Source organism: Rissa tridactyla, chromosome 3 (genome assembly GCF_028500815.1).
Source record: "Rissa tridactyla isolate bRisTri1 chromosome 3, bRisTri1.patW.cur.20221130, whole genome shotgun sequence".
NCBI lineage: Eukaryota > Metazoa > Chordata > Aves > Charadriiformes > Laridae > Rissa > Rissa tridactyla.
Window position 1 is genome coordinate 62,926,787 of NC_071468.1, and position 13,851 is coordinate 62,940,637.

The window sequence follows — 13,851 nt, forward strand, 5'->3', positions numbered from 1 at the left end:
GGCTAGAGCCCTTAGCAGTAAGCAATGAGTTCATTTTAAGTTGTTAGTTCTTCGGACTAAGTGCTGCTTTGGCCCCAGTCACAGAAGCACTCTTGAAAGCTGTATATGCCTGATAACACTTCCCTGAAGACTGATTTTCTTTTGATAGGACAGAATCAGGTTTTTATCAGTGCCAGCTGCTGAAATATTCAGTCCTCATCATGATGACTTCTTTATGTAACCAAGACATTTAATGAAGAGATTATAATCATTATAATAACAGCAATAGAAAAAAAAATATTTATAGGTATCTTTTTAGTTATTGCTATTATTATTAGCATTCTACAAGTATATCCTACCTGTATCTGGGCCTCAGCATCCCTAACAGATATATTCAGGGAGCTGACTGTGGATCCGGAGCGTGGTCTCTTCTCTTGTCTCAAGATCTCTGGACCAGCACTGAACGAATGCCTCATTTGACCTTGGTCTATAAGATGTTGTGGCCTTTGGAGTATGGGTGAGTCTGGCCCTCTTGAACCCAGGAGCTCCCCTTTCTTTTCCACTTTGACTTCTTTGGTGAAGGATGTCATGGACTGTTGCTGTTTTCTTTTCTTGTATTCTGTCATGAGCTTGGAGATAGTTTTGTCAGTGGCTATGGTGTAGATCTTGTTGCCAGCACTCTCCCACCATTCTTTTTTCCTGGTTTGCTCTTTTTTCTCTGATTTAGGACTTAGGGGTGGGGGTAGCAGCAGCATTTCTCCACTCTCTCCTCGGGGTGTCAGGCTGTCTCCCAGTTGGTCCCTGATTTGACTCCGGTCATCTTCTGATGGTGTGTCCTTTCCCGATTGCCCTCCAGTCGATGGGGTAGAGGTTTCCGAGTAAAAGGATGGTAAAATGAAGAAAGGGTCGCCTCTGAACACTGGAGGCTCCTCTACGTTATTCTCCAGGTCCAGATGCATCTGGATATAGTTGTTGCACAGTTCCATACAGAGCTTATGAAGCCGCTTGATGAGCCATCCCCAGTCTGCATTGCTGACAGGCTGTACACTCAGAGATGGTATTCGAGCCCTCCACTGTCTCTTCTCCTTCCCTCGTGGGGGACTGACCTGGGCAGTTTCTTCAAAAATGTCTTCATCTTCTGAAGAACACTGCTGTGATGAGTCTGTGCTTCTCTCATCATCTTCAAAGAGGATCTTCTTCACTTGCTCTGCAGTGATGTTCTCCTGGTTTGTCAGGATTGCACAAATCAAAGCATGGAAGTAGATGTTGAAGCTCATTGCTGACTGGCGATACAAGTTGGCAGCTCCACTAATGCCAGACACTTTTTTCAGCAAACACTTCAACCCCGGTCTGGTGTCAAACTCTCTGGCTGTTCTGTAGGAGTCCAGCAGTAAGTCAAAGATGACAGCCAAGTTTTGCATGGAGATGTACCTGAGAAAACCAGCCAACTTGTTTTCTGGTACTTGTATTGTCATTTTCTCCTCCAAGTTAGAAGGGCCTTTCACAAATTCTTCCAGTAAGATGTCGTATAAATTCTGGAGCAGTACTTGGTGGGACAGCAAGCTCACCACTATTGTCCTAAAAGGAATACTTGGTAAACCAAGCATGGGAAGGAAAAAAAAAATATTAAAATGGTGCATTGTGCTTTTACTAGAAATACAGGAACGCTTCATATTTTAGAATCTAACATGCAAGATGCAAATGAAAGGCCAGATTTTTCAGAGCCTTGTTACAGAAAAGTGTAAGAAGATAAAAGTTGTCTAGAATGGTCTTTCAGGTACTCTTTTTCAAATACTTTCCTAGAAGGGAAGACACTTACATTGGTTAAGAAAGATAACTGTCCACAGCAAGCACACTAATGGCACTTGTGCATAGGTGGTATTAAAGCTCTATTGTAACTTTCGTCCCTTTCTCCAGAGATGTCTAATACTGGGGGCTTCTCCGTTTCGATTTCATGGCAGCTGCAAGCACTCTCAATATTTCAGCCTGCTACATCTGAGGAATTTGTTAACACACAAGTTATGCAGCACTTCTGCCATTGGTCCTTGACTATATTTTCCATTTTTGTTGCTGAACTTTGGCTAAGTTGAAATACCCATAAAATTCTTCCACTAGCATGTCAACAAGCCTTAACAAATTGAGGCCAAAACTAGTTTACCACTCTGTTTCCATTTCCACTAATGCCAGGAGTACTTCTTAAAAATAAAACAAAGAGCCAACCAACCAATAAAAAAAATAAATCTACAGAACCATCAGCAGTGCAATGGAGCATGCAGAGAAGCTTAAGTCTTGCCGAAGGGACATTTCACTGTTTGCTCTTAAGACTTTAACTTCGAACAGTGAGACACTAGCATGGAAATACCTGTTCCTAACCCTGTTTCTCACGTGATACTGGGTGATTCTTCGTTGTGCTCCTGTTGGAGAGATGCTGCGAGTTGTTCTAGATCTCACCAATTTTTGATTTGCACAGGAAACCCAGAAATGGCAAATTCCCCCAGCCAAAGTTTTCAGGTCATTCACTAGTAAATAACATCGAGAGGCTTACAGGCAAGGGGGGCTAGGAAGAAAGCGGGAGATCAGGATTGTTGTTTGGTATTTCATGGATTTTAAATTATAAACTGTGAAACTTATTTTAAGGCATTTAAAAAAAGGTCTTTGCATGAGGCTACAGCAGCGATGTTATAAATGAAGCTGATGCTCTGGTATGCATAGTAATACTTGTTCTGATTTAGGGAACTATGATGGGTCACATTTTAATTAGCACCGCTATCTAGTGAGGAAGAGATTTTTCAGTTTGCTTGCAATACTTAAGTTTTAGGTCTAAGTCAAAGTAAATCCTCATGTAACTTAAGATGTTCAGTTGTAAACCTTTGATTTTTTTATGTTTTATTTTTTTTTGCAAAAACTATTCTACTTCCATTAAACAACTTTCAAAAGTGTTTTCAAAATACCAGACCAAAGAATCTATTTTTTTGGGGGGTGGGCGGAAAACCATATCAAAACAATTTTGAGAATGAAACACCTAAAAAAAAGAAAATAGACCCAGAAAAACACATATTTTAACTCTCAAAATTTGGCCTTATGTTAATTGACTTATAAAAGCACACAAATGGTCCTGAGGTAAAAAAACCCCAAACAACACAAAAACCCAAAAAACCCAAACCTCCTGAGACTTTTGAAGGACCACCATATGCTTGGCCATGTAGAAGCTATAGGCCAGACAAAACCGTGCTTCTGGGGTTAATTTACCTATGTCAGTTTGCTTACTATGACACTGCTGTCAGTGCCTAAACACCAGTAAAATTTAATAGTGTCATTATCTGACGGTGCTGAAATCTTGATGGTTAATACATACATTGGGGCTCTTTATGGGGAAGTAGTTTTCTGCTGTAAAAGTCATTAGAGGCTCTGACTCAGAAAAGCTCTTAAGAGCATGTATAAAGTTCAATGAGTGCTTGCATTGATTTCAAGAGACTCATCCTGTTCCACAAACAGGATCAGAATGGAGATCTGCTTTTGCTTCTAATAGCCAAAAAGTCAATTTCCAAGGACAGTTTAAAAGTACTGCTCAATTCCGAAAGAAACTAGTACAGAGCTATAGGTGAAAACGCACAATGCCAAAGCTGGTTAAGGACAGTATTTTCTTATTCTGCCCAAAGTTTCAAACTGAAATATATTATTACTTTTTAGGAAGAAGAAAAGCTCCCTTACCCCAGCTTCCTGTGAAACGGTGCAGCATTAAGGAAACAAAAGTAAAAAGGGAGAAGAGAAACCCCACTAAGGTTAAAGTAAAACTTTTGAAAGGCCACAGTTAGTAGCATGCAAGACTGGCATATTACTGGCCTGCTGTAGCAAATAATATGAAAAACAGTGGCACGGTCAACTTTTGAACCCTGTTTTGGTGAAAAATGAGCGTTGCTGGGGTAACATTTGCCTATTGGCAGGTACACTTTTTGCAGTTGTTTAGACAAAGCGGAGTGTGAGAGCATTCAGAGTTTGTATTAATTGCAAGCTTTACTTATTTGTTTAAAGACAAGCAAGACCCACACTACCTTTACAAACGCAGCGGGTTAGATTGCACGGCTTTCACATGCCATGAGAGGGGAGTACTCCAGTCTTTTGCTTTGCATTCATTGTAACAAGAAGAATGATCTGCAAACCTTTGGATAAAGCAGATATTTTCCCACCAAGAAGGAAGGGTTTAGACTCTGATCTCAACCTTTCTTCGTCTCTGTGCAGGGCCCTGTTCTCTGAAGGTGAGGCAACAGAGCACCTGCTCTTGGGGGGAAACTTCTGTACAGCCGCGTAAGTATAAAGACATCTTGCATGGTCTTTCTTCCTGTCCATCCAAAGAAGGACCATCACATCCTGGCTTCTTGTTGCAAGCAATAGTTTAGTTTGGAATGAGAATGCCTGAAGTGGTACAGAAGCAGGTTTGGTATCTAGTAAAAGACAATTTCACGCCACGTATTACGTACCTTGCAATACAAACACAAACCCTGAATGCAGAACTCTAATTCTTGGCCCTATTGATGTTACAGCAGTTGTTTAAACAACCAAGTGCAAGCAAAAAGAAATATTCTTTGACATGATCAGATTGTCATGCAAATGCATGAGTTTCTGAGGTGGTAATATATAGAAGGACTTCCACAAAAAATAAAGTGCCAAGCAAAACCAGCGTTCCCTAGATCAGCATGTTGACAGTTTTGCAGCTTTGAGTGTGCTCTCTTCAATTTACACTGCTGTAGTTTATCCATTAACTTTTTCTACCTTCTTAATCCAGCAATACTGAATTTAAAAGACCATTAGTGAAGCAGACATTGCTTCATTTGTTGGGTATCACTACAAACATAACAGCACTTCCAAAGCTTTCTTCAAAGCGGTATTTTTAACTCTTACTTCTTGAAGGAAAAAATCTTAATACTGGAAAAATTTTCCTAGTATTTCCTATGAGAATTATTTTCTTAATTTTATCTGCATTTCCTCTACTTGAAGGCTTTGTGTGACTTATGTATCCTTCAGGTTATTTGTAACCTAACAACTTTTACTGTCTATTAGAAGAGTTTTCCAAGGGCCGCATTATAGACCCTGACACAGGCTTGTCTATAACCGTAACAGCTCTTGCACGTGCGTGCTCAGCAGTGCATGAGCTTGGGAACATTTGGAGTGCCGACGGTAGTAAACTATTGTCTCCTGTGCCGCAAAACCTAATTTTTATTTGATTGGTGTATTTCATTTTCTTGATGAGACCTATGGAGGGGCATGGTTTGCCAGGCTCTGTTCACTTCTCCGCCAGCCTGACAATATTTTTATCTTGCTTTGACACAGTATTTTCATGAGAAGATATTTTACCTTCTCTGGGTATGCCCATTTGGTTTCTTATCTGGTGGCAGGTCAATGATGAGCACACACGACTGGGCATGTTCAAATCCTTCCTTGTTGCTAGGGGTCTTTGGGGAGCACTGAGTCTCCAGCATGAAGACCTAGAAAACAACAAGTTACACGAAACAATCAGTTTAGCACTTGCACTGGGTCCTTGGAGGGCCTGAGAATAGGATTTCCTGTATTTACTTTACAGTGATGGAGAGAATGCAAGGTACCCCCCCCGGCAGACCCTCCCTAGAGCATGCTGCTTTCGTAAAACACCCTCAGAGCCATGGACACTCAGCAGAGCACAGGGCAAAGGACAGACATCTTTTTCTTTGAACTTGTATAAGGCATGGCACCAAACACCAAAACAAGCTTTCTACTGTCTATACGCTACTATCAGAAAATATCATGTATAGTGGAGACAAGGATCTGTTTGCATCGTTAGCCTGTTGTACCTAAAAAGGTTGGTTGTTGGAAGGATTATTTTCAGCCATAAAGATACAACAGACACCTAACTTGCAATTCGTTGAATGGGAAACGGGGAAACAACTCTCGGTTGCTGTAGCTTGTTTTGTATCTTAGCAGTTGTGTCAAATCCCCACCGAGAAGGACTCAAGCAAGTGCCACTGAGAGTCTACAAGAAATGTATAAATGACACACAGTCCATGCTTTCTTGAGTTCTGCATCTTTAAAGCATTTTTTCCATTCAAAGTCTGCCACTGCCCCATTATTTGTGATCACAAATCCTGGTCTGTATGTCTCAGATTTTCAAGCAGCATCAGGGTATGATTAATCAGGTGAGAAACTGACACCAAACATCTGTTGGCTCTTTTAATCCAGCTGCTTTCCCATGCTGGAACTGTCACACTGTATTTACAGTTTTACGGTACCCTGCAGGTCATTAAGTTCAGTCTGCTGTATTTCAAAGAACTTGTTTCATGTAACTATTTTCACAAAATGAACAACCTCTACTGTAATCAAAAGGACCCTGAGAAGGTTGTCTCCAAACTTGCTCTGCTGATTAGGAGTTAGTGGTGAGTTTTAAATGGTTTGTTAAATGTCAGCATTATCCTCTAGTTCTCAGTAACTCTTTCTTCTCTGCAATCTCTACCCAGGTATTTATAGAGAAAAGAGGAACACAGGTTTTTTTCAACTCTGCTTTGATAGGTTGAACAAATCTTGTTTTCTTGTTTCATATCACAGTCTCTGTTTTGGTGCCTTTTTTACCCTTTGAAATTATCATTCTTTAACAGAGTAATTAAAGAAATATGTGGCATTCTAGTTGAGAATTGATAGTGCCACTACTATTTTCTCTTCTCTATCAGAAACATTTCCACTGATGTACGCTAGGGTTGCCTTTTTAAAAGGTACATTACACAGCAGGCTCATTACCAGTCCTCCTCAGGTACGTATGCATCTTGCCCCACCCTAGGCATTCCTAATTTCTACTTGCAGGGGGACTGTTTTAAGTTTTTTGTTTCTAGTTTTTATTACTTTTTTCCAATACTACTGTTAGACACATATATGTTAGTCTGGTGATGAGGAAGTCTTTGCCCATAGGCTTGTGAGGAAGGTGGTGGTAAACATATACTTTCATGAAGAAAAGCCCCAAGTTTAAAATGTTCTCTGACTTCCCTGGAAATGTCAGTCAGTACCTGTTGTGCCATGGCTCTGATTCTCCAGTATTCAGCTTCAGCACTTGGCGAGAGGGAGGGGGCTGCCACCTTCACTTCACAGGCGTCTCCACTAAAGCTTTCAGAACCACTGTGGAAATAGCCCAACAGGTTCTATAGAGAGACACAACATCAGACTTTCACTGTGCGTTAAATGAAGTCAGTGACTGTAGCGTTGTCCGGCCTGCTCACGTGCAATACAAGATTCGGAGTGATCTGTTCCATTACAGCTGGTCACCTGCTATTTAGCAATTGATGTATTTGATGCAAAGACACTACAGCTTCTTATGTAGCCTGGCCTGTGATGACTTCATAGGATTTTTTTTGTTACAAGAAAGATAGCAAGTTGAGAAATAATCTATTCGGAGCATGCAGCTACAGGATCAAGTAAACAACTTCGTCTTGTCTAGTTTTAGCCAATCCAGAGAAAGAAATAGATCAAAAGGTAAGTTTTCACCTACTAAACTCTTCTGATTTCATACTGGCAGGGCGATTTGAAATAAGTCAGGACCATTAGTGACTAGTGTTGTCTGCACATGTTTAGAAAAACTGATTTCAATGTCCACAGTTGATCCAACACCTTTCATTGTGAGTGAACTGACAAGATAACAAAAGCTACCACATAATCCTTATGCTTCTTTTCTTGGCTCTGTACCCAAAAACTTTACTTAAAAAGAAAAAGCAACTTGCCAAAAGTTAGTGATTCTATAACTAGCGTAATTACATTTTGACTGTCAGCAAAAAGGCAGTTTACCTTTACTGGCTCCAGAGTGGCAGAGAACGCATCCTGCAAGGCACAACACGCAAGCCTCCACATCTCTTCAGTGAAAACAGGCCCTGCTGTCACTAACACATACCTGCAAGGGCACAGGAAAATGTTACCATATTCAAGAAGGAACTAAACGATTCTTACTTGTAGTGGGAGAAGGTTGAAAACAAAACAAAAGCCCTACTCAGTAGCTACCTAATGATATCTAATCTCCTCAGTTGTTACCCTGACCTATTTTTGTAATTACACTGTAGTTTTGACTTTTTTTTCCCCCCTTTGCTTTTCCCCTTTAAGTAGTCATCTTGCCAGGACAAAAACCACACATTGTATAACTACATAATGCAGTGTTTATTTTGATTATGACTGTAATAACCTGAAGACTGTGAAAGGTATTAATTACCTCTAAAGACCTGTGAATTCCAACAGAAAGACACTTGATTATTTTTCCTAAGGATTAATTATTGACTAACCGCATATAAGTAATGTACAAGTGCTTTTTATGGGAATGATACACAGAGCAATGCCTAAAATCACAGGTTCTGAAGCAGACAGAAACAGCAAGAAAAGGTTAGTAAGTCTAAAATTAATTATTCAAATAACGATAGACATATTGTAGACTTCTTTTGAGGTGTGAGCCAGCTTAATCAGTCCACAAGTTTTTCAAAGATATAAAGACATCTTTTTTTTTTTTTAATATGATAAGAGTTGAATAGACTGTGTTACCTGATACAAGAGCAGCCAACTCTGGAAATAATTTCTGTTGGCTCTGCTACACAGGCTACCAGCAACTTGAAAAGATCTTTCAGCATAGTATTGATCATATTTTCATAACCAATATCTGTAAGGAAAAGACACAGGCTGGTTTCAACATCATTGCCTTTTTATTATAATTAAACAGTCTTGCTACACTTACTGCTATTCAGAGGCTTTGCAAAACCAAATCTTTTCATGCAGCTGTCACTAGAGTTCAATTCTGAAACATGCATCACATCAAACTGAAATAAGAACAGTCCTTTTGTTGTTAACAATATAAAATGTCTGGGCTTAAGTGGTACTGGAGAAATTCCATTAGATCCTGTTTCTGAATATTGTAGTTCTTTATGATCAAAGTCTTAGTACCTTCTTTTAGAAAGTATAATATAGATTGTGATGATTTAATTTTGAAGATAGCCCTGCTCCGAGCAGAGGCTGGACTAAATAACTTCCCTAGGTCCCTTACAAGTTAATTTATTCCATAATTCTAAACCCTATAAAGAAAGAAAAAAAGCCCAAACAAACAGAAATTTTCAACCCTCTTCCTCTTATTTTATGCTTGAGTAAACAAAAAGCAAATAAAGCGTCTCCCCCCCATTCAGCAACATGCCACTGATGGCTGTCAGTAGATGTGACAGTGCAATGACATACCTGAGTGTATGAAATTTTGAATGTGCTCCACTGCGAGTTCACAGGAAAGCCCGATGGCATGCTTGAAATTAGCAGATGCCACATCCCAGTAAGAATGGTCACCGTGGCTGCGATGGAGCCAAAGAGACATCGTGGGAAGAAGAAGATGTACAACTGCATAAATGCCAAATCCTGGGCCTTAAAATAAACACAATGATGATTGTATATTTTTGCTTAAAAAGCCTACACGCATAGTAAATTTGCTAAGTTGTTGCAAGCTTGAGGCCAGGGACAGTGCCAAACAAAGCAGGCTCTGAAACTTTTTTTTGTGGGAAGAGAGGGTTAAGCAGTTTTGCATCTAGCTGTGAGGTAGTATAGGAACATTTAGCCAACTGTTTACCTGCTGTCTTTCCCAGCAGGTCTACAGGAATATATAATTTTCTATTTCCCTTTCCTGGACACCAGACAAACGTTTTCTGTGGCTAGGGCATTGATAGAGTACTGCACCTCTTTGTGCAATAAACGTAAGAGTATGTTGAACATACTCTTACAAGATGCCTTTTGTCAACAGTGCACTCACTGGAACAACAGATCACGCTCTGTGAAAATCCCTTGCTACTTGAGAATGTCTCTGTGCAGCTCTAGCATGAATAACACACTTCAGAGAAGAGGTTTAGGATTGTAAGAAGTTTGGGTCAGGGCTCTACTAGCTCACATTTTATCAAGCCCTTTCATTACCAGGCGTCTTGGCAACGTCCCTCAGCAATTCAAAGAGCAGATCCAAAGTCGGAGGCTGGTGCTGGCGGGGACAGTTGGATATGGCAGTTGTTAATTCTTCCAGCAGAATAATCCACACATTGATAAGACCTACAAGTAAGGAAACAAAGATTAAAAGCCACGGGTGAGATACTGCATTGAGTGCTTGCCTTCAGAAAGTGATGGAGGCTAAGAAATCAACTAACTTAAAGATCATGGGATCTTGCATGTTCACTGTTGGTGTGTAATGTCTGTGGGCAGTATCGATTTCTGAAATGATGGTCTCCTTTTCCTTGCCTTTTTGTTACATTTGTGTTTTGTCCCATCCTTCCTCCTCCAAGTACATCTCGTTCTGGTCTCCTTTCTTAGTCTACTACTCCCACTAGTCCTCTTTAACCTTGGGGGTTTTTGTTATTTTTGCAATGGGCCATTTTACATATCTCACTACCATTGCAAATGCTGCCCAGAATGGTTTGTACCCATTTAGGTTATGGTTTTAGGTAAGGATCCTAAGGTGTCTAGCCATAATTTAACTGTCTCTATTTGCTACCCAGAACTGAACAGTAACAGTACCTCATGAAGTATCATCAGGCTGCCTCAGCATCTTATCTTTAGACGTTAAGAGGTCACAGAGAGAACAGTATTAAATGTGGATATGGCAGAGCCGAACGACTACCAGAACAGCAGTAAGGATACAGATAGTGCTGTGAGTTCATATCTACGTGAGTAAATGAGTATCCCTAAGAGATTATGGGAGACAACTAGTTTTCAATACAATTTTGAAGATGGTTAGGAATTGCTGCCCTTTAATTTTTCACTTAAGTACTTGCTAGTTCCCCATGATATTATGTTCACTAAAAAGCCTACTGGTAGCCATGCTGTCGTAGTCTGTGTCTGCATGATACTTGCTGGCTAATTATGTTCCAAAAGCAATATAAAAGGCCGCAAGGAATTTTTGTTTAAGATGCACTGAGTTTGCTGACTGCAAGAGTCTTCCTGAGAATCAAAGAAAACACAGTGAAATCATTACTTAGTAACTGGGTTGATCATTTATTTATTCATGCCACTTCTGTGGGGCAGTATGTATGGTGACATTGTTCAGAGTCACATAGACTTTAATGATGTTTCTAGATAAGGAAACAGCACAAATCATTCAGCACAAAATCTGAGTATCTTCAAATCTGGAAGAACTGAGTACCTTTTAGAAAAACCCTCTTGAAGAGTTTGGCATGAAATACACTACATGAAAATACGCTGCATCACCGTGTGGCAAAGTAGGCGAGAACATTTTGCCTCATCTTGGTACTGACTCTCAGCATTAGAGTGCCCGGTGAAACACTCTTCTGTCTTTGTAAAGCCAGTTTGCCTAGCAGTGTTCTAATACTGTTACCAGCTAAATAAAAATTGGGTGGAAGTTTCAGCACTTAGCTCTGACAAGAACCAGATCAGAAGGTTTCTTTGCTATAGGGCGGCATTTCTCTTCGCAGCAAGCAAGACATTGGTAGGCAGAGCCACTTCAGAACAGTAGGCAAGTGGTCCTCACCAGAGGTGGGGAGACCCTAGGTCAAGCCTGACTCAAAGCAGAGACTTCAGTGACTTGGGTCTCGTGCATCCCAGGTGAACACCCTAAAATATCCAGAGAGAAAAAAAACCCACAAACATAGAAAGAAGAAAGTAAAAGGTTGTGGTGGTGTGTTTTTTTTTTTTAAATCCCCAAAACCTAGGACTTGTGGTTTGCTTTTTTCAGAGAGCAGCTTTTCTCTCCTTTATCCAGGGTAGCAGTGGAACAGGACAATCCATGTGGTGGAAGAGCCTAGGTAAAAGTAGGTATCAAGGGTGATTCTGGTGAGGCATGTGAATGAAATGCACTGGAGTCAGCCCACTTTCTGCCTGCTTGGAGCTGGCTCTTCACAGAGGCAGCCAGGTGGGAACAGCTCAGTAGTTCAGATATTCAGAAGTGACTGTACTGCTTCGAAGGGCCATCATGAGTCTAGAAGCAGTAAGGCTGCATTTCTCTACTGCTCGGCTCCACACAGATCTAGTTCATCAAGCACCTGATTAATCTACAACCCATATAAGCCACACAAATAACCAGGAGACAAATGCCGCTTGTTTTTCTGGAGGTCATAGCACTTTTTATGGACTTTAGAAATTCAACATTTAGTTCAACAGACCACGGGACATAAGTTTGGAAACATATTTAAACAAGTATTCTTTATGTTTATAAACAGTAACTCAACATTGATATTTTTTCTGTTAAAGGCAGGCCTGCCAATACCAACCTTAAAAGGTTTTCACTCCTTTACTTCAGCTGTGGTCTAGAAAGTATTCTTGTGTTAGCTCTTAGAAATATATACTGCTTCTATTATAAATACAAGGATAACTAAAATAATATTAATTAAAATAATATTATCTTGTCCCAAGAGAGGGGCTGTATTTTTCACATTTATGAGCTGTATCTTTTAACATAAAGCAGGTGACATGACCTGGACTTCCAGGCTCTGTGTGCACACGTGTGCGTGTAGACAACAGGGAGACAATAAACTATCAAGTTTTTCCCCTCTTTTTTGTTTTCAGCAGTCGACAAAATTTACAGTGACATGTGGAAGAAGCAATTGATTAATTCTGCAATTATTGCTTTCAATGCACTTACCAGTGTCATCATCAAAGTCGGAAAGGATGCACTCAATACCATCCTCGCTGCTGGCTGACTGTTCCTGCACTCTTCGGGGCAAGTTAACCAGCCGGCCACTGAGGAAGATGGGTTTCAAGGGCATTTTATAGATTTTGGCTAACAACTGGGGGAGGGGGGAGAGAGAGAGAAAAAAAGAGAAGAAAAGATAAATATATACGGGAAAGTTTGTAAAAGCTATCACATATAACACACACATATGTAAAATAAAATAAAACCTATGAAGACAGCGTAATGCCAGCATCTGTTCTGTTCATCCAGCAATACTGTAAGTGAAAGACCCAAATAGAGGCCATAAGTCTTCTGTTCATTGATAAGTAAGGAGTCGAGGGGAAAAAAAGAGGGAGAAAAGCAATTTAAATAACACCTTTTTGGGAAGGGAGTGTGCTCCCTCCTCATTTGTGAAAGACAAATGTTACTACTTACCAATTGCACCTGTGACCTAAGAAGGTCTATTAGCTGTACACAGAATATTTCGGAGCTTTGAAGGACTAAGTAAATACTGAAAAAAGGACCTGTACAGGTTTACTTCAGAGCTTCATTGCCTGCGTCCATTACACAACAAATACAAACTCTGCAGAATTGTGCTATAGCTGGGATGCTACTGCTATTTTACAGACCTTTCTAAAGTAAACCAGGTATTTGCAATATACAGACAAGATTACCTCTTAGTCATTCCTGTTCTTCTACTGGCAAGGTAAAAGGTATAACAAGATAAAAATGGCTGCTGCTTTTAAAGAGGAGAAAATATTTCTGCCTCACTGTGGACTGGGGTTTGTAAGGATGAGGAAGACTGATGTGCACACAGTGTATAGATAAAATATACATTAGATATACACATAGATATTCACTAGATTTTTTGAGGTGACTGAGACAGCAAGTACAGTTTGGTATGTCTGCTGTTTATTATTCTGAGCTGCCTTATTCCTTCCTTCTCCCCTCAGTCTGTGTCCTGAATCCACCCGTTATCTCTGAATTTAAACATTAAGCCCTCTCAGCTATGTATATATCCTTTGTTATGCATTTGTATTGTACCCAGAAAAAACATGGCCTGGGTCCAACAAAAAGACCTGCAGGTACTACAAACAGCATTATGAAATCAGACAAAAAACATTCTAATAACCCTGGATAATAATCTGTGCCGTGTGCAAGGAGATTACAGGAAACATGCCAGCATTCTATTTGTTAGACATTTGCCCTGAGCTTCAGATATGCCTTCATGGTACAGA

At 40.1% G+C, this 13,851-nt stretch overlaps 1 protein-coding gene across 1 annotated transcript in view; it reads right to left on the reverse strand.

The window, feature by feature from the left end:
- Window positions 1-13,851, reverse strand: part of ARFGEF3 (ARFGEF family member 3) — a 94,880-nt gene that overhangs the window by 7,514 nt on the left and 73,515 nt on the right. Inside the window, exons 26-33 of the mRNA XM_054196945.1 lie at window positions 12,584-12,728; window positions 9,913-10,041; window positions 9,196-9,372; window positions 8,515-8,629; window positions 7,777-7,879; window positions 7,005-7,136; window positions 5,332-5,462; window positions 339-1,569 (exon numbers count right to left, since the gene is read on the reverse strand). Of these exons, the coding sequence (XP_054052920.1) occupies window positions 339-1,569; window positions 5,332-5,462; window positions 7,005-7,136; window positions 7,777-7,879; window positions 8,515-8,629; window positions 9,196-9,372; window positions 9,913-10,041; window positions 12,584-12,728 (2,163 nt within the window). The remainder of the gene's footprint in view (window positions 1-338; window positions 1,570-5,331; window positions 5,463-7,004; window positions 7,137-7,776; window positions 7,880-8,514; window positions 8,630-9,195; window positions 9,373-9,912; window positions 10,042-12,583; window positions 12,729-13,851) is intronic.